This window comes from Epinephelus fuscoguttatus, linkage group LG15 (genome assembly GCF_011397635.1).
Source record: "Epinephelus fuscoguttatus linkage group LG15, E.fuscoguttatus.final_Chr_v1".
NCBI lineage: Eukaryota > Metazoa > Chordata > Actinopteri > Perciformes > Serranidae > Epinephelus > Epinephelus fuscoguttatus.
Genome location: NC_064766.1, coordinates 20,496,700 through 20,519,346, shown reverse-complemented (window position 1 = coordinate 20,519,346; position 22,647 = coordinate 20,496,700). Strand labels below are relative to the sequence as shown.

Below are 22,647 nucleotides of genomic sequence, written 5' to 3'. Positions count from 1 at the left end.
TATGGGCACAAGGTGTTCGGTACAGGAGTGGAAGAACAGGTTGACTTTGCACGCAGGCACACTGCAGAGCTTTTGTGTAAAATGTTATGTGTCAAATAACTTGAACTCATGTTAGTGCATCTAATATGAACATATCTTAAGTACACTTAGAGGAGGTGGTTCAATAGAAAGTTGATCTTTGTACAGTTTATCAGGGACAGCCTATTTCCTGGTGTCAGGGTTGTGATTGGAGGCCACAGGGTGCAGCAGGTGAAACCTGAGAAGCTGTAATCAACACACCTGTGAGCTACGCCCATCTTTGTCCCTTCCAGTTTCTGTTCAGAGCGTGGAGGAAATGGCAGCCACTATTTCTATTGAGCAAGACCAGTTTTGTTGTTCAGTGTGCTTGGAGGTTTTAAGAGACCCGGTGACGATCCCCTGTGGACACAGCTACTGTTTGGACTGCATTGAAGACTACTGGAACAGGCCCAAGCAGAAAGGCCAGTACAGCTGTCCACAGTGCAGGCAGGCGTTTAACCCCAGACCTCTGCTGAGCAGGAACACAGTTCTGGCAGAGCTGGTGGAGAAGTTTCAGCAGTCTGGATTTCAACCTGCAGCTCAACACTTGGCCAAACCAGAGGAAGTGAAATGCAGTGTTTGCACTGTGAGGAAAAGCAAAGCTGTTAAATCCTGCCTTGTGTGCGCCGAGTCTTACTGTGGGGCTCACTCCAGAGTCCATGAAGAACGCTTTCGTGGCAAGGCCCATAAGCTGGTCCCAGCTGTAGAGGAGCTGAGAGAGAAGCTGTGCCCACATCATGAGAAATCACTGAGGCTGTACTGTCGCACCGACCAGCAGTGTGTGTGTTCCCAGTGTGTCAAAGACAGACACAAGGGCCATGACACAGTGTCAGTGGTGGAGGAGAGAGCAACACAACAGGTGAGTCAACTTTTTTTTCCCCCCTGTGTCAGCTTGATTTACAGTTAGATAAACTCAGATTACAACTTCCTTTTTATTTTAGAGTTTTACATATATAAAGCATCTTGTAAGACTTTGGACCAGTATTCAGACAGGATTTATAAGTATTTGGTTTGTCAAGTCTGAGGAATTGACCCTGATGACATCACTATGACATAATCAGGGTTATTTTAGCTGTAACCTGGTTAGGTGGGATTTAACAATGGCAGAAGACGTATTTAGATGTTTTCTAAAATTTTGAATGCCCCAAAGTAAAAATCTGTGTTACTAGTAAAAGTTCAAAATCCTAAGCTACTTAAATTAAAGTACAGAAGTATTACTAATTATCATTAGCCCCTTTTCCACCAACATTTCCAGGAACCTTTATTCCCAGGAATTTATTTACCTGGGTAAAATAATTCCTGGTAATCTGTGTGATTTGCGTTTCCACTGCACCTCAAAGTTCCGTGAAATTTATTCAAATTAGCGTGATGACGTAGATGATTCAGCGTGAGCCCTGTATTTGGCTCCACCAGCTTATTGGCTGGTTACATGCTGGTGTAGAGAGTCAGTGTCAAGTGTCAAACTAAGTTAGTCTACATACAGACAGCTGTCATTTGAGCTTTTTAGTAACAATTCGCTATCAGCTGAACTAGCGTGATGTCCTCGTGTAAGACATAACGTAAGTGTCGGTGGATGAGAGACTGTGGACGGAGCATATTGAATATCACTGTCTGCGTGTTTACATGTTCATGCTGCTGAACACATGTATTGATAAAGTATTGGCTTCTTACTCGATAAGGGTTAATGTCACTTACAGTAAAAGTGTAGCTGCCATCAACTCGAGTCATTTTCGAGTTGTCTTCACTTCATTTCCACCGCGGCCGCTCGGCTGTTCACCGGTTACCGAGTCGCGTCGGTGTATGTGTGGATGTGTGTGTGTGTGTGTGTGTGTGTGTGTAGGAGTTCAGCGCCGGCACAAAAGAACTGATAGCGTTAGCGCTTATCAATACTAAGGCCTCTGGTAATTTAGCTCCGTGGCTGATTTAGTATCAGGTTTTGGTACCCATCCTTAATCAAAACCCAAACGAAGTGACACTTGTAGAAATTAAGTAAAGTTTGCAGCGACTGCCTGTGCCAGGAAGTGCGTAACGCTGCAAGTGTGTGTTCCACCAATCAGCGTTCTTCAGCACACAGCCCCGCCCCTCAAGAATTCCGGGTAATCTGAAAAGTCCTACCTACCTTCCTGTAATCGCCTCAGGGTCATGTCATCTTTTGTTTGTTCTGCACACTGATACATACTGAGTGGCACCGTGGAATGTGTCTGCCCAACCCTGGCTTTATATTCCTTTTTTAAAACTTTGATGAAAATATTTTGAAATAAAAATAATTATGCTTAAGTACTGTACTTGAGAAACTGAACCTAGTTACCTTCCATGACTGGGGATTGATGGTTGAGAGAAACAGGAGTTTGATATTTACCAGCTTACTGGGCTACAAAGTTTTGGACCTACTGTTCCCACAATGCTCCTGGAGATGTAAACAGGAAGTGTTATGTTGCTGCCATGCATTTGGTATTTTTGTAATTCATTTTGGAAAATTAGCACCATTAAAAGTATGCTGAATTAACCATTAGCAGTACCCATGGATGTAAAGGCAGGTCTTTGATCCTGAAGAAAACTTTAAATGTGATGATGTATTTGTGATGGACATCGGATACAAAGATATCCCCATGAAGATTAAGGACAGATTTGACTGAGTTATCACAGTCTTACTGAAACCATTTAGAAGTGCTGGAGTACCCTTTAAACCTTGTTGTATGAAAAAGACAGTGGTGTCACTGACTCTGATTCTGTTTGGGGTTAAGAGACATTACAAATGAGACAAAAAAGACCCTTAAGGATTTATGGCATTACTTAAAGGTTTCAGCATTTCAAATATTAAATACAGGAAGTGTAAAATGTGCCCTGGTCCTGCAGCCATATCTTTTGCTCTGATGTTACTGTGTCAGACGTTGAGGGCAACAGACCAACGGCCTTCGACTGCAATACTGTCCTTTGATTTCAAATTAAAAACTTCCCATCTTGAAAGTGGAGAAAAAACTGTATTGGTGCGAGCGGCCTGAGGGACTGCACTGTGTGATATTCATCTTTTGTATTCTCTCAGAAAAAACTCCAAGAATGCTCTTTGAAGTCTGTGCAGAAGCTGAAGGATGCCGAGAAGGAACTCCGATATGTTGTCAGATATATCAAGGTGAGTGCATTTAAAACACAGGAGCTTTAAACATGTCGTTGACATAAAGCCTGTACAGTTAAAACAGGAGGTTTTGAACCTCCACAGCACTCTACAGAGGCAGCAGTGGAGGAGAGCGAGAGGGTTTTCTCCAAGCTGATCCGCTCCATAGAGAAACAAAGCAGTGAGGTGAAGGAGGTGATGAGAGTCCAGGAGAGAGCGGCTGTCAGTCAGGCTGAGGAGCTGCTGGAGAAGGTACAGAGAGAGATCCTGGAGCTCAGGAGGAGCAACGCTGAGCTGGAGAAGATTTCTCACACTGAGGACCACGTCCACTTCCTTCAGGTATGGAACAACACATAACTCGGCCAGTGATGTGGGAAAAGTTTTGTCCAAACATGTCACTTATCACCTTAAGTGTATTTACTCAAGTTCTGCACTTAAATACAGTTTTGAGGTACTTTACTGAAGTGTTTCCTATTTTTATTTTACAGGTGACAGGTTACTTTCCAGATTCAAGTTAATAACAGAAATAATATTATACATTATTTTAAATGAATACATTCTCTAATTATTAGTGTATATTTGGGCTGCAGCTATTTTTATTGTAGATGACTGAAGGGATAATTTTTATTTCAGTCACACATCTGGAGAAACAAAGATTATTTCATACACATTTTCTCACAGTCAATAACCGAAATGAAGCCCAAGGCTTATCTTATATCAACCAAAGGATAACCCAAAATATCAACTATGCAAACAAATTAATAATTAAATACATCATATTTGAAATTATGATCCTCAGTTCTTTTACATTTCAATCATTTTCCATTTTAAGGCTTTTTAAAACTCAACAGAGAGCGCACAATTTCAGTCCATCCCATAGTTTGACTCCCAAAACTGAAACACATCTTTATTTTACATTGGCTCTCACTTTATCTCTTAAATTATAATTTTCATCTCTTAATTAAAAAAATGAATACAGACAGGGAAAAGTATTTTTAATGTTGTTTAATACACATTGTATGGATTATTTTCTGAATCAGCTGATTAGTTTTTTAGTCCATAGAATGTCAGAAAATGGTGAAAAATATTGGTCATAATTTTCTAAAGCTCAAAGATGATGTCCTCAAATGCCTTTTTTTGTCCACATCCCCCAAAAATTCAGTTCATTGTCATAGAAGAGTAAAGAATTCAGAAAATATTCACATTTAAGAAGCTGGGATCAAAGAATTTTTGCTATTTTTATTAAAAAAAACAACAAAAAAATCAATCAGATTAATCGCTAATTAAAATAGTTGGCGATTATTTTCATAGTTGCCAACTAAACAAATTATTGTAGCTTTACTGTATATTGAGACTTTAAATATTCATAAACAAATTTAAATTAGCCCAGCATTTACCAGCTATAATATTAAGGGGATGTACACTTTGATCCATTAATATATTACAATCCAATACAATAACTTGAATTACTCAGAAATGGGCCATTCTGCATGATGAATACTTTTACTTTTGGTACTTTAAGTATACTTTGACACTTACTAAATTACAATTTTAAATATAGGACTTTTACTTGCAACGGTATTCCTACACTGTAATGTTGCCATTTCACTAAAATATAGAAGTACGTCTACCACTTCCTTTAGAAATAAATCAGGAGACGGGGCCTTTACATGCATAGTTTGTTGAAAGGTTTCTGCATGATTTTAACTGAGTCATCCTTATTCATTTTATTTATTTATGTCACAGTAGCTATTATGTATTTACATGCAACACATGTCATTTTCAACGTTTAGTTCAGGCCTTCTCAGAAAGATATATATATATATATATATATATATATATATATATATATAATCAGAAGGCATCAAAACTATGAATGATTACATTTCAATAATGTACTTAACAAAAAGGTGAAATAACTGAAAACATGTTTTATATTCTCTCTCTCTCTCTCTCTCTCTCTCTCTCTCTCTCTCTCTCTCTCTCTCTCTCTCTGTCATATGGATTACTGTTAATTTATTATGTTGATTTGTTCTGTCTTGACATCTATTGCAGAGGTGTTTAGCACTTGTCCTGGAAGAGGATCCCTCCTCAGTTGCTCTTCACTCTGAGGTTTCCAGCTCACCCCAAACCATCTCGATTAAAGGGTTCAGGTCCGGTGATTTTCCTTCATCTGCCGAGGTCATAAGGACAGAGGATGTCATATGCCCTTAAAGCCTGGAGGTGTGATTTGTGATATTGGGCTTTATAAATTGATATATATATATATATATATATATATATATATATATATATATATATATATATATATATATATATGTGTATATATATATTATAATAAAACAAAACAAAACATTTTTAAGATAACAGTGAGTGTTGGCTCACTATCACAGTCATGCACGTATTTGATATCTGGTGCCTGCTTAGCACTGATGTGGCTCCCAACTCTAATACAGGATCTCTTTTATTGATAATAAGTCTTTTTGAAGTATTGTATGAAAGGCTGCCAGGAAGATTTATATTCAGCAGTCTGGTCTTTCCCTCCAAAATGTGATTCTTTCACCCACTGAGGTGTTGATTATGTTAGACATTTCTGTCATAGTAATGAGACAATATTGTATTTGACAAAGATCTCTTAGAGTTACAGAGTTTGTCTGATACATTAAAATAATTGGTTTTACCAAGATGTGACATAACCTTATTCCAAATGTTAAGCACCCTGGAGCGTTACAACATTCAACATTCATTTATTTGTTTGCAGTTTGTTGCCTTGTGTGTTGTGTCAAACTCTGTTTAATAAAGTTATGATAAATGACAGAATGTAACACATGAAACAGTCAACAATCAGTTGTGCAGCGCAAACTTTTTGTATAGTTTCATGACGATTTAATGACTTGCATGATTCCTTTGTGTTTTGTTATCAGGGCTATTGTGTTTGAATTCAAATACTGTCCTCTAATTTGGTTGTGTTGCATGTCACTGCAGAAGAGCAAGTCTCTTCATTTCCATACAAAGAGTGTGGAGATGCCCAGCACTGACGCACTTCAATATTTGATGTACAAAACCTTGAGAGGAGCCCTGGTTGATCTCAAAGACAGTCTGGATGACACACTTGAAAGAGAATTCAGCAGAATCTCTGATAAAGGTATGATGTCTCTTTTTTCCCCACTGATTACTACAAACATGATTATTTTGTGAACAGTAAATACTCACTGTTTATTTGTCTGCATTTGCAGTAATTTCATTGAAGGAAACCAGCAATCATAAAACCTCTGAAAAGACTAAAGGTATGTATATATATATAGTATATACAGGACTCCTATATATATATATATATATATATATATATATATATCATATATATATAAGTCTTTCAAAAATATATATATATATATATATATATATATATATATATATATATATATATATATATAATATATTGTGTATATATGTGTATATATATTATAATAAAACAAAACAAAACATTTTTAAGATAACAGTGAGTGTTCTCACTATCATACTATACTATGACATGCTATACTGTGACATTTTCTGACGTTTGTCATGACATACAATACTATATCTTGTTTTATGACAATTTTTAGGACAATCTGTACTATGACATTTTTATGACCTTTTCATGACATACTAGAACGTTTTTATAACTTTTCATAACATACTATACTATGACTTTTTTTATGTCTTTTTCATGACATACTGTACTATGACATTTTTTAAATGAGGTTTTTCGTAACATTCTATACTATGACGTTTTTTATGACTTTCTTGACATACTATGCTATGACTTTTTTTATGACTTTCATGACACACTATACTATGACTTTTTTTATGACTTTTTCTCGACATACTATACTATAACTTTTTTTATGACTTTTTCATGTCATACAATACTATGACATTTTTTAATGAGGTCCTCTTTTCATTTGGTTGTGTTGTATGTCACTGCAGAAGAGCGTCTCTTCATTTCCATACAAAGAGTGTGAGATGCATACAGTACTATGACTTTTTTTTGTTGCTTTTTTATGACATACATTACTATGATGTTTTTTATGACTTTGTTATGACATACTATACTATGACGTTTGTTATTATTGTTTTCATGACATACTATACCATGACTTTTTTTTTATGATTTTTCATGACATGCTATACTATGACTTTTTTTTATGATTTTCTGGACATACTATACTATGACCTTTTTTTTTTAGTTTTTTATGACATGCTATACTATGACTTTCATTTCATTTTTTGACAACATACTGACATTTTTTAATGACATTTTGATGACATACAATACTATAACTTTTTTTTGACTTTTTCATGACATACTATACTATGACTTTTTTTTAATGTTTTTCATAACATACTACACAATGAAGTTTTTTAATGACTTTTTCATGACATACTATACTATGACATTTTTATGACTTTTTCTCGACATACTATACTATGACATTTTTATGACTTTTTCTCGACATACTATACTATGACATTTTTATGACTTCTTCTCGACATACTATACTATGACATTTTTTGTGTCTTTTTTATGACATACAGTACTATGACTTTTTTTGTGGCTTTTTTGTGACATACATTAGTATGATGTTCTTTATGACTTTTTATGACATACTATACTGTGACATTTTTATGACTTTTTCGCTACATACTATACCATGAAGTTTTTTTTATGGCTTTTTCATGACATACAATACTATGTTTTTTATGACATTTTGACAACATACTATACTATACTATGATGTTTTTTCATGACTTTTTCATGACATTCAAACTATGATGTTTTGATTCTTTCATGACATACTATACTATGACGTTTTTTTAATTTTTTGATGACATACTATGCTGTTTTTATGACTTGTTCATTACATACCATACTATGATGTTGACTTTTTTCATGATATACTATACTGACATTTTTCATGAGATATGTTTGACTTTTTTTGACATACTACAGTGTTGTTTTTTTCAACTTTTTCATGACATAGCATACTGTGATGTTTTTTTTATTAAATGTTATGACATTTTTATGACTTTTCATGACATGCTATACTGTGACATTTTCTGTAACTTCATGACATATTATACTATGACTTTTTTTGTTTTTCATGACATGAAAAACATCATAAAAATGTCATCGTATAGTATGTCATGAAAAGTCATAAAAATGCCATAAAGTAATTTAAAATGTGTTGTCCTTTAAAAAGTCATGGTTATAATATCCCATTTATGTTTTTAGTATCAAAAGACACTGAAATACCATACGACTCAGAACCCAAGATGAGAGCTGATTTTCTACACTGTGAGTAAAATTGTTTGATATGATTACTGACATCCATCTTTATGAATCCAAGGACTGATGGTTGGTATTTAACAATGTGCATCCACTGTTATTTTAGATTACAACGATATAAGCCTGGACCCAAACACAGCCAACCCTTATCTGTGCTTCTCTGATGGTCGAAGAGGGGTGACCACACGCTTAGAGCCACAGCCCTACCCTGACCACCCACATCGCTTCACCAGCTGGGCCCAGGTGCTGTGCAAAGCTGGAATGGCTGGACGTTGCTACTGGGAGGTGGAGTGGGCTGGTAATGGAGGGGTTTCCATCGGTGTCTGCTACAAAAACATGGGCAGGAGTGGAGAAGGGAGTGACTGCAAGCTTGGACACAACTCCAAATCCTGGAGCCTGGACTGCTCTTACTCAGAGTGCTCATTTCAGCACAACAAGGAGAGAGTGAGCATCACCACACCTTGCTGCAGCAGGATAGGAGTGTATCTGGACTTCAGGGGTGGGACTTTGTCTTTCTATAATGTTTCTGATACAATGGTTTTGCTCCATAAAGTCAAGGCTACATTCACCCAGCCGGTATACCCAGGATTTTGGGTGGGTTTGAGCTCTTCTTTGAGGCTGTGCTCTCCTTAATTGTAAGCATAGCAGTTCTCAAGTGTGTGTGGAGTTGAAAATATTTGTTTGAGAATAATAATGAAACAGACAGGGTTGTGCTCAAAATGCAGCATTTTAATAACCGTGCAAGCCTGGAGCAGCAGAAACACTTTGGTGGAGCTAGTTAACAGCTGGTGGAGCTTAGATCTTGTTGAAGGCGGCGACATCGACACTCTGGACCTGCAGAGGGAGAAAAGAGAAAAAAGTCAATCTGTATATTTATGTGATATTATGTTAAAAAGTGATTTATTGTGCTATTAACGTTATTCTATTTAAAGTCAATAATAAAGCATTTAATGACAAACCCATCCACAAACTGAGTTTTTTCATGATTCATGTATATTATTCCCTCTCAACATGTAAAGCAAAAGTTTTACATTTTTGTTAATACGCTTATTCGCTTTCCAGCAGAAATTTAGATAACATAGATAAGACTGTGGTATCAATCTTAAGTGACAGCCAGCAGACAGCATCTTACCTGGCTCTTTCCAGAGGTTACAAAATCCACCTACAACCACCTCTAATGCTCACTAATTTACATGCTGTATCTTTGTTTACATCATAGAAAAAGTGTTAGTGTAGAAACCTCATACGCCATTTTAGAGAAGGTTATGTACTCTCAGCCAAGAAATGCACACATAACCCTGGTGCTAGTAGGCAGATTTTGCTGGCTACTCCCCTAAACTTCTTGATATTGTGCTGGAGTAAGCTTATTGGCTAAAGCCTTACATTTCATGGACAGATTTATTTAACTCTCCACCAGAAAGGAACAAGCATATTTAGCAAAAAAACATAGACATAGACGCGACTATTTTTTCCTGGGAGAAGATACATTTTAAGTTTGGGTAACCCCAAATCACAAATATGTGAGATATATTTTTGCCTCCACCCCAATACAGTGGAAGAGAATGGAATTTAATCTGTGATACTCACTGCATTGGACAATTATTTTGAGGAAAAAAAGACATTAAGCAGCAACACCTCATTAGATCAGGGGTTCTCAAAGTTTACTACTACATACTATAGTATGTCGAGAAAAGAGTCATAAAAAATGTCATAGTATAGTATGTTGAGAAAAATTTCATAAAAATGTCATAGTATAGTGTGTCGAGAAAAATTTCATAAAAATGTCATAGTATGTTGAGAAAAAGTCATGAAAAAGTCATAAAAATGTCATAGTATATAGTATAATGAAAAAAAAAAGTCATAATAAGTCAACAAACTTTCGACTGGTGCTGTATACACAGATTTAAAATAACCAGATTACTGCAATGCAGCTAGACAAGTTCTCAAATTACCTTTGTAACCTTATTTCTTGTGTATATATGTTGCTGTTGAATCTTGTACTGGAATTTTCCAATTTTGTGAGCACTACAAATTAAATTCCATTTAGCTCCAAAGTTTGGAGCCAGAAATGTACAAGATAGATGTCTTAAATCAGAGCTACCCAACATTGCTCGATACCACTCAAGGTATGTGAAATCATTTCATATATTTCATTAGGGTGAACAAGTTATATTGAAGTGGTTGTTACTTACATAGTCTTCAAACTTAGTGATCTCCTCTTCGAGGATGTCAGTGCCTACTTTGTCGTCCTCAACCACACAGTTGATTTGCAGCTTCTTGATGCCGTAGCCCACTGGCACCAGTTTGGATGCTCCCCACAGGAGCCCGTCCATCTGCACTGAGCGCACACACTCCTCCAGCTTCGCCATATCAGTCTCATCATCCCACTAAGGGAGCACAGGGAGGGAAGGGACACAAAGAGCACTGATTTAATGAAAGCCATAAAGACTCAGTTCAACAGTTTGCAGCAAAACATCACAAGTTGAATGACACGGTTTACTTCCCTATTTTGATGACATGCATGTTTAAATTGTGATTTTGTTGGAGTTCAGTTAATTGATATCTTGTGTTTCTGATTTGAAAATATTGAAGTAGATCTAATACGATGAAATTAAAGGACAAAACGTCCAAACTTCCTGCAAGTTTTTCTTCCACCTTTTCCCAAACAAGAAAAAAAGTCAATCAGTATATCAATAAATTCATATCCTAAGAACACAAATGTCCTAATTTTAATCAACTGTGGCTTCTTTATATGAGAACACAACTGCAATGAAACTAGCATATTAATAAGAGCTACATGATGATTACATGATCAAGAGGACACGTACGGGCTTAACATCCAACAGGATAGATGACTTGGCGATGAGGGCAGGTTTCTTGGACTTCTTGGCTGCATAAGCATCCAGGCGCTCCTGCTTGATGCGTGCTGCCTCCTCGTCTTCCTCATCACTGCCGAACAAGTCAATGTCGTCGTCTTCGTCATCACCACCATTTTCGACCTTTACCTGTTTGGCTGGAGCAGCCTGGACTGTAACAGCCTGGTCGAAACATTGGAAAGGACAGGAGAATCAGTGCAGTGACAATAAGATAGTAAGGCAGTAAGCCTTTCTCTTTCTTTATTTCATTTGTTCAAACGATTAAAACATCATACAACTATAAAGCATCAGTAGATACAGGATGGGCAGGGGAGGAAAGAAGTCAAAAGGCGGTGAGACAACATCCACCTATACAGAACAAAACTAACAATAATAGCTAAACAAAACATCAAAGAGGGTATTTATGATCAAAAACAATAAAAGACAGGAAAGTTATTTGCCACTGTGAAACAATGAGCTGTTTTCTAATTGAGTCCTAACACATGTCACAAAGTAGATGATTTAATTTCAAATTGTTCCAGAGAGACAAGGCTGTCTTGCATCTTTCAGACATCTGTTTTATAGCTTAATAAACGTAAGCAAGTAGTAATGTACAATCTATGAGAAAAAACAAAATACTAATTTCTTAATTATCTACCTTAGCACATGGGACAGCTGCTGGGTTCTTCTCCAGCACAGCCACTCTGGACTCCAGCTTCAGCAGGGCTGCCCTCATCTCTGCAACCACTAACAAGTAAAGACAATAGGAATATTAAGTATGAATACAGAGTAATAGGTGAGCAAATGCTTAGGAAGACATTATGAAACACTGAGACACACGCCTTTGTGCAGAGTCTGGTTCTCCAGTTCCATGCTCTTCATGCGTGAAACCAGCTCCTGGTCTCCTCCTGCATGTGAGGATGACTGCGGAAAGATAAACACACATTAATTAGCAGGTGTCATGTTGCAGGTGACAATGCAAACGCACTCTCATCCAGGTCGAGAGCCAGTCTAAGCCCAAAGAGGGGAAGCCAGCAAAATAAAATAAATAATGGTGAGGTTTGAAAAGAAACACATGCAAGGCAAACATCCGTTGCTTGACAATTACTTGGATACACTTCACACACAATGCTGATGTTAAAATCAACTGTTTAGGGTGACGGCATGCAGGCAAAGTGTGCAAAGATTTTTGATGAGAACTTATTTTTCACACAATTTATCATCTGAAAGGAATAGTTCCACATTTTGGGAAAAATACATTTGCTTTCTTAGAGACAGAGAGACAAGAAGATCGATACAATTTCAGCGAAACAAAACACGAGTGTTTGAACTGAAGTAACTATATATAATGTGTATATTAGTGGAGATAATTTTTTAGAGTCTTTGGACAGAGTCAGCCAGCTGTTACCCTGTACCCAGTCTCTGTGCTAAGCTAAGCTAGGACAGATATGAGTGTTATCAATCTTCTAATGCTACTCTCAGCAACAACGTGAATAAGTGTATTTCCCAAAATGTTAAACTATTCCTTTAAGTGTCATTAATTCAAGGACCAGTGTTTAGGATTTAGGGGGATCCATTAGCAAAAAAAATGAAATGTAGCCCAGAACGAACAAACCAAACACTGGCTCTAGAGAGGGCCTCATGTGTTTTTATGTTGTCTTGAGGCTACAGTGGATTTTCTGTCACACTTAGAAAGTGAGGAGTGAGGGATGGAGTATTTATTTGGTTGCAATCTGTAACCTCACTGGTAGATGCCACTAAATCCTTCACACTGGTCCTTTAATTCAGAAGTTTCATTTTCCGTCACATTTTCACAGAATTGAACTTTCAAGACAAAGGATGCTGAAAGGAAATATTTGACTTATGAAAATTATTCGCATTTTATTCGGATTTGAATTCCAAGATCCCAAGATTCAGAAAAAACATCAAGATCATAATTTCTGCCCCAAATTAATACACTCTGAATCAGTTAGTGGGTGTGACACCTAAAAAAAGATGCAGGATGCAGGATGGTGGTTCAGAATGAGACATCTTAGTGCTGTGATAAAGGTAGCACACTCCACTCCAGGCAGCAGCGGACACAGCCAGCACACCCGGCTGCCTGTCTCAGCCATGTAGCGTTGGCAGGCCTGAGCAGCAAAGCTGGAAGAGGACGACTTACGTTTCTGTGCTGCCGTTTCTGCTGGCGCCCTTTGGCGTGCTGCAGGGTTGATTTCACCTGCACCCAGTGATGTACAAGGTGTAAGATAAGGGGGAGAAGCACGAAGACAAAAAGAAAAGTACTGGTTGTGGGTAGAAAGTCTGATGCTACAACTTCAGAGGAGTCAGTAACAGGACAGAAACTGATGTCAACATTGTCAAAGAAATGCATTAATCAGCTTTTTACCTCAAAACTAAATCAAATAATCAAGTAATAAATCACTTGTAGTGCCAAAATGGGAAATATCAACCAATTCAGCAGCTCTACTTTACAGAACCTTTTATTCTGCTTTAGTACATGCACAGCTGTGAAACCACTTGTGTCTTGCTCAGGGCTTCTGACACTCATTAACTGTTTCAGGGCAGCAGTTTCCAGCAAACATGCTCCAAAACTTTTGTTGTAAACAAAACAGTTGCTCTTTTTGTTTTGATGAAATTGTGCTTAAACTTAACAATAAAAGATAAGTTCACATTTTTCATAGAGATGCCTTCTTACAGCTACCTCAATATGGGTGATAGGCACAAAATCCAGTGCTTTTCATAAGAAACTCTATAAATGTTGCTGCTACAGACAGCGTTGCTTGCTGAGAAAAGGTAGCAGGTAGTTATTCAAAGAAAGAGTTTGGACGGTATGGATGGGAGGGACAATTACAGCTCCCAATAATGCTTTGAATGTGCATAGGGGCATGCAAGTATTGTTTCTAGACAGACTTAAAACTATGTGACCTTATCTATTAAGAGAACAGCATTTATGTAGCTACTTAAAATATAGAAAATGACACTGATGTAAAGACAAACATATATGCAAACAGCAATAAAGATTATGGGAGAAGCAAGCAGAGGAGCAATGGAGAATAAGTGTCTTGTAGCAAAAAAATGTCGCATGCATAAAGTACTTTTCTTGTCAAGTGCAGGCTGAAGGCTTTCTGGGACTATAGTAAGGCTTACATGTCACCAAGAACTTGTTGTTACTATATTTAAATCACCATTTCTCATTTTAACAGTTATTCCCCTGTTTTTGGGCTGACACGCTGACATTAGTGCCTACAGTCCTGCCACTCCAGGGGGTGTGCCTGCGGCTCATTTTTAGCACAGTACTCACTCCATTGAGGGACTGCAGGATATTCTGTCGGGATTTAGCAATGTCCTGCAGGATGGCATTAACTTCTCCGTCCTGCTGGTATATGTGGGTAAAGCAGTAATGAAGCGGGAGCAGAGACAAAGACAAAAAGCAGCATGCAAAACAGACAAAAGCAGGATGGACCATACACCTGACATTTAGGATGACACGCATTAAAGGATTTGAAGTAAGTAGCAAATAAATGTGAGCTACGGGGCTTATCTTGTTGTGCCTCATGATGCAATACAAAGGTTAAACACATTTTGGCAGCAGGCAAAAGGGTAACACAAACCCATGATGACGACCTGACCTGCAACTCTCACAGTGCAGCTGTCACTTGAGTACATGTTGTACCAAAACAAAAACTACTGCCACTGAAAGTTTTTTCCACCTGAGAAATATGCCCAGTGAAACAAAGATTTGATAGTCTTCAATAAAGAGGATGTTGTTTCTGTAAAGACATGTTCCACTCATCTCGTTTGTATTTGTCCATAGTAGAGGCACATGTCTCAAGGTCTCAGCACATGAAACCAAAATTACTTGTAATCAAATAATTAAAAAGATATGGCTTATTGTTATTTGCGTGAAACAATCCTTTAAAGACAGACAAGTGATCATTCTCTAATCTCCTTTGTTTCCCAGGCTTGTGCAGAAGCTCTTTGCTGCCCTGGACAGCCTGAGAGGCAGAGGCAGCTGCCAAACCACCTGACCCCTCTCACTAGGATGAGCCACGTCTAAATCGAGTGGCTTAACTCACATGCACACAGCTGCTGCTGGTTGCAGAGGGCTGACGATGATGCAACTATTGCTAAACAGGCCAGTGATTGACAGGGCAGCATGAGCTGAGGTGCCGTCTGGCAGGAAGTGAAAGGAACTTCAAAAGACGGCACCAAGAGACAAGAGGAGGGTCGCAAATAAAGGTCGTCTAAAGACCAAAATGTATTTATTTCTAAAAATGATCAGATTGATACACAGAAAAAAAGGTCAACTACAATAAACAAAGCACATTTGCTTTTGGCTGCGTACAAAATGTTGAACATAAGTTGAAAAGCTAGTTTATGGGAATTTTGCTTGTTCTACCTGTTGAGATGGTCCATTAACTCCCTCGTAGAAGCGCCTCTCTGCCTCATCATAGCGGTGCTTGTCGAACCAGATGTTCTCGGAGGCGAGGCACTGCAGTCCACTCATGTTGGTACTGAGGGGGGAAGTCAGAAATTCAGGACAGATAAGTTAACTCAAAAAAGATCAACTAATGTCAATGTCAATGTCAAGTTTATTTATATAGCACATTTAAAAGCCTAAGGCCAACCAAAGTGCTTTACAAGATGAAATCATCAGCACCAATAAACAGTACAAGCAGAAACAGTACAAAGCAGAGAGGTAGAAGAAAACAAAACAAAACAAAACAAGACACAACAACAGGTGACTCAACTCAGCCAAAAGCCAGGGTAAACACGTGGGTTTTAAGGTGTGTTTTAAAAATAGAGGCGCTAGTCACAGACCGCACAGACAGAGGCAAAGCGTTCCACAGCGTGGGAGCCACCACTGTAAAGGCTCGATCTCGTCTAGATTTTAAGAGGGATCGAGGAACGTCCAGAACTAACTGGTCAGCTGACCTCAGGGCTCTGGAGGGTCGATGCACCTTGATAAGGTCGGATAAATATTCAGAGGCCAGTCCATACAGAGACTTAAACACAAATAAAAGAATCTTAAAATCAATCCTGTACCTAACCGGAAGCCAGTGAAGCAAAGAGAGCACTGGTGTCATGTGCTCGTATTTCTTTGTCCCGGTAAGGAGACGAGCTGCTGCATTCTGCACAAGCTGTAGACGGTTAAGCTCTGATTGGCCGTGATGAAATGAACGTATGGATAACCTTTTCTAGATCAGCCCTTCTTAGATAAGGTTTGACTTTGGCTAGGAGCCGAAGCTGAAAAAAGCTAGCCTTAACCACAGAGCTGACCTGCTTGTCCAATTTAAGCGCCCCATCAATAATCACACCTAGGTTTCTGGCCTGGGAACCTATACAGGGTGCTAGTGGGCCAAAGGAGCTGGCAAGAACCTGGACAAGGTTAGGACAACCAAACAGGACAATCTCCGTTTTGTTTTCATTTAATTTTAAGAAATTTAGGTCCATCCATGTTTTAATGTCCCTCATGCAATTAAACACAGCATGGAAGGATTCCTTGGAGGGAACCTTTAATGGCAAGTACACCTGCACATCATCAGCAAAACAATGAAAAGGAATACCATGCTTCCTAAATATCGACCCCAGGGGTAGCATATATAGGGAGAACAGTAGAAGGCCTATAACTGACCCCTGGGGGACCCCGCAGGTCAGAGGGGCCACTGAGGAGGAAAACTGCCCCAACTGCACACAGAAGGATCTATCAGCTAGGTAAGATTTAAACCACTCCAGAGCGGAGCCTTTAATGCCCACACAGTGCTCGAGATGTGACAGGAGAATAGTGTGATCCACTGTATCGAACGCCGCTGTGAGATCTAATAAAATTAAAAAGGCACAGTTACCAGAATCAAGGTTTAAAAGAAGATCATTAAAAACTTTTAAAAGAGCTGTTTCAGTACTGTGAAGAGGCTTAAAACCAGACTGAAGCAATTCACCAATGTTGGCCTGATCTAAAAATTCTTGGAGCTGGTTAAAAACAACTTTCTCTAAAACCTTGGAAAACTAACTAATCATTGATTTGCATTCAACAGTTTATCTACTACCCAACAGCCATGACCACGAGTTAAGGTGTTACAGCCAGCACAATCAGTGACAGGAAATGAGCGACAGAACATGGCTTCATTAGATGTTTCACCAGGACACCATATATTGCAGGTTACAACATCATGCAGAGCCACAGAAGCAGTTGTGGGAGGAACAGGGAGAGACAAAACCAAAGCACAATGCAGACAGTTTCAATCATATACACGGTACATTAATGGCAAAATAACTGGCATCAGCTTCTGTAAAATCAAAAGCAACATTTAAAAACAGTGAGTAAAAAGACAAGTGCGTGTATGCCTTCTCATTCTGCTGACAGGTTACTGCAGCAGACAGGGATCTACGCATTCCTCAGTCAGTGAAACACAGTTGCCTGGTCTGCAAAGTCTGGATTATAGAACAAAAGGTTGGGTGCTGCTAGCTAACAACCCCCCTTAGTGATAGCAGGATGGCCACTGAAAAATTGCAAGGTGCTGCAATGACGCAGGCGTGTTGTTTCAGGTACTGGTGAGACAAATTAAAGGCTTATATGGTATCAAAACACTACACAGTAATTCATAATACTCAGAGAGGATTTTACAGATCTGGAAAGATATTACTGTGAAATTAACTGTATTTTTTGCCACAATGATTGTTCACATAATCAGTTAGCCAGCCCAGCACCTTGAGAAGATGCTGCATTGCACAGTAGCAGAAGCTGGGTGAGGTTTTGTTGAAACCCTCAGTGTTGAATGAGGGTGCTATGATTATTTCCTCTTGAGTATTTAAATCAGCCTGAATGCACCCTAAACAAAAAACTCTGAACAAAGGCTCATCTAAACCTGCATATCAAAAATTTTACACACAATACACAAATTAGCATGACTGAAAAAGGCCAAACAAGGATGCGTGACACACAACAAATAATAATACAAAAAAAAAAAAAAAAAAAAATCATCATAGGAGTTAAAGAAACTCTCTCCCATTCCCTGTGTAAGAGGTGCCATACTTGTCCCATCTGGGCCTGCTTTCCGTCTCAGAGAAGCCCCTCTTCCTCTGGGTCGGACCCCTGCTGCCTTTGCCCCCCTGCTCGGTCTCAGAGGAGGTGCGATTGCGGCCTCTAGTGATTAGTCGGTGGGGGGTACCAGAGGCTTTCACAGTGGTGACATGGTGTCCCTGATCCTGCTGTTGAGTGCGGCTGCGTCTTGACTGGAAGGTCATGTAGCCTCTGGTGGTTGGACTCCTTGGAGAGGCAGACTGCGCTCCATTGGTATTAGAGGCAAGCCAGCGTTTGTAGTTCTCTTCGGCATGCTCAAAGGGGCTGCGGCTGTACAAGTTTCCCTCTGCATGCATGGTGTGGAGGGTAGGGCTCTGACCATAGGAGCTGCTTGCTTCCATGGAGGTGTTCAACCACTCCTCTTCAGCCCCAGAGCTCTCTGATACACCCGTGCGTCGCCGCAGCCTCTCAAACTGGACCTTGTCTCCGCTGCTGATGGCTCTCTCCATAGTGGGATTATTACCCTGCCTGAAGGCCCCCATAGGTATAGCATGTTGAGGGACACCTCCTTGCTGACGGTTTGGCCAAGACTGATCCATTTCTCTCTTAAAGGGGTCTCCTCTCTACTCACTTTTGTTTTTACGGGATGAGAGAAAAGAAGCAACAGGTGGAAGCTAGAGCCATTAGTTCAGTGTGAAGTTAGCACCACAAAAGGAGCTCTGCTGGTTAGATGCATCAAAGAAAGTTCATGGAACAGCTGATATGAGATGCCAATGTGGTCTTGTGGGCAAACAGACGGTGGATTGATCAAAAAGCTTACACTTTCCCAGAAAATGCTATAAAATTTCCTTTACAGGAAGAGTTTAGAATGAGCTTAGCTTATATGAGGACAGAAGAATCAAGCTGAGAATGCAAAGAGCCTCATATAGGCTATGCTTTCAAGATATGGAATAATGCACAAACAAGTTGTCACAGTTCATTGATCAATCTCACATTGGAGTTAAAAAAACAAATAATGTAAAAATACAAATGACAGGTGAAAATGGCCAACGTTTAGGTTAGGATGAGTTTGCAGTGTTTCCTCTATATAAAGTTCAAATCTAAAAATCGATCAAGTAAAACTATTTTTTCCAATGATGATTTTATGATTAAGAAGTACTTTTAATTTAGCACAGCCACATCCAATAAATGACGAAACACTGTGTTTATGCATTAAATGTTTCTTTTGAAACATCCAAAAATCCAACCTGTGAAACAGTGTCTGGCTCACCTTTGTTTTGGCATGCTGGAGGATAAGTTATGCTACCTAATGTGGAACATTTGGAATATATAAAAGAATTAAAAACAACCACACAACTTTGAATTATCTTAAAAGTCTGGTAAATTTTGTTAAAAACAATCAACACTTTTGGATTACTTCAATATCAAACTGAAAATATCCAATGTTTCAAGCAGCACCTCCTTTAAACATGCAGGCAAATGTCACAACCAAAAGATGCTTTTAATATTGTCATGCATGTAATAAAAAAAGATAACCATATAATAAAGGGTCACTTTACAAAAACAACACGCAAACATGAGCAATGCATTATTTATAGCACTGTTAGTGCAGATATACACTCCCAGTTGCCAGTTTGTTGGGTACACCCAGCATAAACTAATGCAGAACAGCCCTTTAATAACTCCTAACTTCATGTGGAACTGCAATGAAGTTGTTAATTCAACTTTATGGTCGTTTTGGAGGTTGTAGCAAGCAGTCTGAATATGTGACATTGGGCTCTGAGAATTTTAATGGGTATTAGAAACACATGACAGATCCCTAGTCCCCATATATCAACAAGAGTAAAGGAAACACCTCTCAGTAAAAATGCAATACAGTTCAACAGCACCTCAACTACCTCCTCCAAAATGACAATGAAGCTGAATCATCACCTCACTGAGACAGTTTCAATTAAGACTACACTTTAACCTCCATAAATTTAGGATTCACTGCAGGCCAGCTGTATCAGTCTGCATTAGTTTTAGCAAGGTGTTGTTTATAAACTAGCAACTGACTGCAAAATACAACCACTACACCATATGACTGCAATAAACCAGTGCATATGTTAAGAGCACCAGCTGAGAAGCAGCTGCAACACCAACACTCACCTCTGGTTACTGGAATGGGGTGCTAACTAATGAGAGACAATACAAAAAATGCTCATAAACTACAAACCTTTAGGGAGAAACACCGTGGGATTATTATTCATGTTTGAGGAGGACTACCGTAAAAACAGACTATAATTCTCTCAAGTTTTGGAAATGAGGGATAATAACACTTACACAGTGGGCAGTTCATGTTTAACACCAGTCACAAATGAGGAAAATGGTACAGCTACCCTGTTCGTAATAAAAGTGGAAATTCGTGTTGTATTTCACCTGTTGCCTGCTCACCCTGGCAGTGGCTAAAGTTAGGTAGGCGGCACAAGTTTTTCTGACAGCACCAGCAACTTGTAGCTAGTTCCTTTGACCACGTGGCGCTTGAAAACTCTAAATTCAAAATACTTTGTGGGCTTTAGCAAATGGTGCAGTTTTTATTGCGACACTGGTCGTAAAATGACAACTCTTGTGCACTTACTCTTTGTTTTATTCGACGTTTTATGGCTCGGTAACCGTCCCTTCGCGTGCTGCCTCGGCTGTAATCCGACGGGAGAAGAGGACGTGCATTAGCGGGTTGCCATCATTCTTCAGTGACAGAGGGGGGAGACCGTTAGCTTATCGACGATTTTTGCGATGATTTGCGCATTTTTAAAATCAGAATAAAAGTTTAATAACATCAAAACACACGAGAAACCAAGTTAGTGTCTGTGAACCCCGAAAATCACACTGGCTCTGCGTTTTAGCCATTATTTACACAGCACCTTCAGATTGGTATGATCCATTTTGACCGAAGACTTCATTTCCCAGGATTCTAAGCGACTTGCAGTTAACGGGCCGCTAGAAGCAGTCATGTACATGATGTTTTGACAGGCTTTGGAGCACAGCCACCTACATAACTGTTTATTTATATGCTAAGTTTTAACAATATCGCAATGTAGCCTTTTACTTTGACTTTATATCTCGACAAATTCACTATTGTGACTGCATCTTTTAAAATAAAACTGTGCTAAATGTTGACATTTTAAAGTTTAGCTCAAGTTTAAACTCTTGTGGAGCCAGATTTTCCTCACTTGTCCTGCAGGGGGCAGACCAGTCTAGCTAATTTAAGCAGACTATTAATTCAGAAAAAAATAAACAAGGCTACTGAATATTCTTGATAATATTTTGTATTGACCACAAGTCACTGACTAGGTCATTTGGGTTGATATAATTTTGATTTTAGCAGAATTCAGCTAGTTTCAGTGTGGCTTTTGTAGATTTATTTAAGATAGCCTATGAGAAGTAGTAGTAGTCTATGATGTTTTCACGGTTGTTTATGCTTTTCACTATTTTTTATTGCAAGGTAGGAATGTAAAAGTGTTTGTTTTATCAACTACCACTCCACAATTGATGTTTCAAGGACTAAAAATTTCTAAAAAGGCACTTTAAAAAAATCATATAACCAACATCAATAAACAGGATTTTTACACAACCCAAGCACTGCAGTTACACACAAATAAGGTTTGTTTGTCAGGACTGTAACTGACAGCTGACTTTAACTCACCAGGGGTAATAATGTATAATGTATTTTTGACCTCTTGTCCCAGAGTTTTCAGCTGTATGATGCGACAAACAGTTATCACCGAAAAGACAATATCTACAATGACGTGGAAACCTGAAAGGAAAAATTGAGGATACAATCTTAAAAATGAGTGGCATGAGCTCTTAAAATATTTCCTGTTGAATAGAGATTGATGAATAAGGCTACTTCTGACAGCCTCAGAAAGCTATCCTCACATAACTCCCTGTTTTGCAGAAAGGGCAGACTTTTATCATCATGTGCAAAATGATTAGAAGGATTTCAACCCATGATGAGGACGTCACATAATCCGACCTACATCTTATTCACATTTCCACCACTCTGGCTGACTAATAATTTACTTTAACTTTAACTTTTATCTCATATTTACAGAAGTGGGAAAAGCAGCAAACGTTAAATTGAAATGAAGGCATCAGTACACTCCACCTCAGACGATTTATGATTAATCCTTTACAGGAGATCTACTGTAGGCCAGAAAGACAAATCTGTGAGCATCCTTCTTTGACATTGTTTTTGTCAGGAGTTTGTCTGTAAGCGACTGATTCATTCCCACAT

The 22,647-nt window shown here is 38.6% G+C and overlaps 2 protein-coding genes across 7 annotated transcripts; one reads left to right on the top strand and one right to left on the bottom strand.

The window, feature by feature from the left end:
• Nucleotides 1-318: 318 nt before the first annotated feature.
• Nucleotides 319-9,213, top strand: LOC125901697 (tripartite motif-containing protein 16-like). The gene is made up of 7 exons (XM_049597535.1): nt 319-916; nt 3,101-3,187; nt 3,275-3,508; nt 6,155-6,314; nt 6,406-6,456; nt 8,445-8,507; nt 8,605-9,213. The coding sequence occupies exons 1-7, from the start codon at nt 335-337 to the stop codon at nt 9,129-9,131; spliced, it is 1,704 nt and encodes a 567-aa protein (XP_049453492.1). The 5' UTR covers nt 319-334; the 3' UTR covers nt 9,132-9,213.
• Nucleotides 9,207-21,112, bottom strand: eef1da (eukaryotic translation elongation factor 1 delta a (guanine nucleotide exchange protein)). Of its 6 annotated transcripts, none has more exons than XM_049597536.1 (10): nt 20,992-21,091; nt 20,523-20,548; nt 18,387-19,004; nt 15,753-15,867; nt 13,515-13,571; nt 12,196-12,277; nt 12,012-12,100; nt 11,327-11,536; nt 10,691-10,885; nt 9,207-9,332 (listed from the first exon to the last, which is right to left on the bottom strand). In XM_049597536.1, the coding sequence occupies exons 3-10, from the start codon at nt 18,971-18,973 to the stop codon at nt 9,294-9,296; spliced, it is 1,374 nt and encodes a 457-aa protein (XP_049453493.1). In that variant the 5' UTR covers nt 18,974-19,004; nt 20,523-20,548; nt 20,992-21,091; the 3' UTR covers nt 9,207-9,293. The 6 variants fall into 6 exon arrangements, with proteins under 6 accessions (XP_049453493.1, XP_049453495.1, XP_049453497.1 ...); XM_049597538.1 differs by lacking the exon at nt 18,387-19,004 and adding an exon at nt 19,645-19,680 and having other exon boundaries at nt 20,992-21,061; XM_049597540.1 differs by lacking the exon at nt 18,387-19,004 and having other exon boundaries at nt 20,992-21,094.
• Between the last annotated feature and the right edge of the window lie 1,535 nt (nt 21,113-22,647).